Genomic DNA, 3246 nt, shown 5'->3' on the forward strand with positions numbered 1-3246 from the left:
GGAAGCTTAACGGAGAAGACACCTCTATAAGATCCAGCTGTAAGGCATTTTCTTAACTAGTTATTGATGGGGGTGGGTCCAGCCCATTGTGGGTGGCTCCATCCATGGGCTGGTGGTCCTGGGTTTTATAAGAAAGGAGGTTGGGTAAGCCATAAGGAGCAAACCAGTACACAGTACTCCTTCATGTCTGCCCAGCCCACATCATAATCAACAATCCGCAATCCATTGCCATCAGTGCCTTGTGCCTTTGGTCTTTTTTTGCGCCTCTTCCGAAGGGATTCTGAACCTCCTTCCGGGCCGGAATCTGCTCCAGACAAGTAACGCTACAGACATCCACCCTTGGAGAGAAGTTGAGCTGCCACCAAGGAAGCAACAAGGGAGAGGCTGACCTACAATTTTATTTTCATGGGAAAATTTCCATGTTTAATGTAAAAGGTTCAAAGCATAGGATTATTTACATGTGGGTTAGAAAAGATGGCAGTGCCCAAGGGTCTTCCTGAGGGGCTGTGAGAAGACAGTTCATTTAAACCCCATTTAATAGAGGGTTCCCGTTCAGAGGACGAGTTCATGATAGGCTCCATATCCAGGTCCTTGATGCACGAGCAGCAGCTTCAGATCAGGTCAGCCACATTCATGGGCATCTCGTCTATCTGGGTGGAGTAGTACTGTTCTATGTCCCTGAGGATGCGGATGTCATCATTCTTCACAAAATTGATGGCCACACCTTTGCGGCCGTATCGCCCTGATCTCCCGATTCTGTGGATGTACAGTTCTCTGTTGTTGGGCAGGTCGTAGTTAATGACGAGGGACACCTGAGGGACATCCAGGCCGCGAGCCCAGACATCTGTAGAAATGAGCACTCGGCTGGCACCAGAGCAGAACTCCTTCACGATGGACTCGCGCTCCTTCTGGGGCATGTCCCCGTGCGTGGATGACACAGTGAAGTTGGCTTCTCTCATCTTCTCTGTCAGCCAGTCAACCTTCCTCTTGGTGTTGCAGAAGATGACAGCCTGGGTGACGGTCAGCGTGTCGTAAAGGTCACACAGGGTGTCAAATTTCCACTCCTCTCTTTCCACCGCCACGAAGAACTGCTTGATGCCTTCCAGAGTCAATTCATCACGCTTCACCAAGATGCGGATGGGGTCGGTCATAAACTTGTTGGTCATCTCCAGGATCTCGTGAGGCAATGTGGCACTGATGAGAACCACCTGTGTGGCTGGCGGCAGGTGCCTGTACACATCGTAGATCTGCTCCTTGAAACCTCTGTTCAGCATTTCATCAGCCTCATCCAAAACCAACATCTTGATAGCCCGTGTCCTTAAACTTCTACGGCGAATCATATCAAAGACACGTCCCGGGGTGCCTGCCACAACATGTTGCCCATAGTCCAGCTTCCGGATGTCCTCCCCAACATTGGTGCCCCCAATGCAGGCGTGGCACTGTACGTTCATGTAGTCCCCCAGAGCCAGCAAACCCTTCTGAATCTGTACAGCTAACTCTCTTGTTGGAGCCAAGATCAAAGCCTGGGTTTCTCGAACCTGGATATCCAAGCACTGGAGGATTGAAATGCTGAAGGTGGCCGTCTTGCCGGTGCCAGACTGAGACTGTGCTATGACATCTCTCCCCTTAATTATCTGCTTCATAGCGCGCTGCTGGATTGCTGAAGGCTTCTCAAAGCCGTAGGCGTACAGGCCGCGCAGTAGGTCCTCCCGCAGGCCCATGGTGTCGAACGTGGGGGTCACGTCCACCTCCTCGCTGCTCTCGAACTCCACTTTGGTCATGTCCTCCTCTTTGAGCAGCCGCTTCCGCGTGGAGCCCGACATCGCCATCGTGGCCGTGGCCGCCAGGATTCCAAGTCCACCGAGAGGTGATGAGCGTGAGCGACAGAGGGCTGACCTACAAATTTTTAAAAGTTTAATACAGTGCCATGTAAATAATACAAGACACTGTCTCAAAAAGAATAAATTTAATTTTAAAGTAAAATCATTATTAATGATGAGACTCTCAGGTCTCAGGTTTCTTTGGTATTGGACAAATACATTTTCTGAATATTGTATTTTCTTACACTCTAAATTTTGTTTTGCTTTTTATTTTTTGGAAAAGGGTCTCCTGGTCCACGTAGACCAGGATGCCCTCCAACTCACAAAGATATGCCTGTCTTGGCCTCCTAAATATTAGGATTAAAGATGTTTACCCCTAATGCCCTGGCTTAAAACTTTTTTAAATGAAAATTTTCAGTCTTTTCTTAAGTCTGTTGCTAACATAAGAGTTATTTGGCATGTGTTAGCCAAGAAAACACAGAGCGGTCTGGCAAATAAACAGCAAACCAATAAGCAAGCCAAGCCTGCAGTTTCTCAGACTATTCTGCTGTTCCACTCCAGATTTCGGGTCAAAGAATATTTCTATCCTACACTACCATCGAAAAAGCACTACGGGAACTTTTATTGTATGTTTTTGGTTTTTTGAGACAGGGTTTCTCTGTGATTTTGGAGCCTATTCTGAAACTAGCTCTTGTAGACCAGGCTGGTCTCAAGCTCACAGAGATCCGCCTGCCTCTGCCTCTCGAGGGCTGGGATTAAAGGCATCGCCACCACCGTCCGGCACTATGGGAACTTTTAAAAGGGTTTAAATTACACAAGTCATAGGTTTAAAGTAGAAAAGAATGTATAGGAAGCATATTTACTTTATTTAAGAAAAAAGAAAGGCTGGAGGTGGTGGTGCACGCCCTTAATTCCAGCACTCGGGAGGCAGAGGCAGGCGGATCTCTGTGAATTTGGTGCCTGCCTGGGCAACAAAGCGAGTTCTAGGACAGCTAGGGCTGTCACACAGAGAAACACTGTCTCAAAAACAAAAAAATAAAAACAAAACAGTTTAAGAGAAAAAGAAATGTTTTGGGTTGTCTCTGTTTGTTTTTGAAGATGACTCAATTTCAGAGAAATTGAGAAGCCTGCTGCAACAATACAGGCTGGTCTGCTAAGTTTTAGGAGGTGTAGAGAATCTGGAGTAAGTCTCAATAAACTGTAGCACAATTAATAAAAACACAGACACAGATATTGGGGTTCAACATGATGACCAGAAAGGCAAAGCTGCCAGCCACTACCACTTACCTCTCTGTCAGTTCGAGTATGGAGATCCGGCCTCCAGGAATCCTCAGAATGAGACTGGCTGAGAGCTGTCTCCTCCTGTCTTATATTCCCCTCCAGTGATGGAATTAAAGGCATGAGACACTACTGCCCAGTTCAATAG

At 47.3% G+C, this 3246-nt stretch overlaps 1 protein-coding gene across 1 annotated transcript; it reads right to left on the reverse strand.

The window, feature by feature from the left end:
* Positions 1-611: 611 nt before the first annotated feature.
* On the reverse strand, positions 612-1841 carry LOC121448869 (eukaryotic initiation factor 4A-III-like). Its single transcript, XM_041653128.1, has one exon. The coding sequence runs from the start codon at positions 1827-1829 to the stop codon at positions 612-614; it is 1218 nt and encodes a 405-aa protein (XP_041509062.1). The 5' UTR covers positions 1830-1841.
* Between the last annotated feature and the right edge of the window lie 1405 nt (positions 1842-3246).

This window comes from Microtus oregoni, unplaced genomic scaffold (genome assembly GCF_018167655.1).
Source record: "Microtus oregoni isolate MIOR12 unplaced genomic scaffold, Mior012 000005F_ref0000423, whole genome shotgun sequence".
NCBI classification, from domain to species: domain Eukaryota; kingdom Metazoa; phylum Chordata; class Mammalia; order Rodentia; family Cricetidae; genus Microtus; species Microtus oregoni.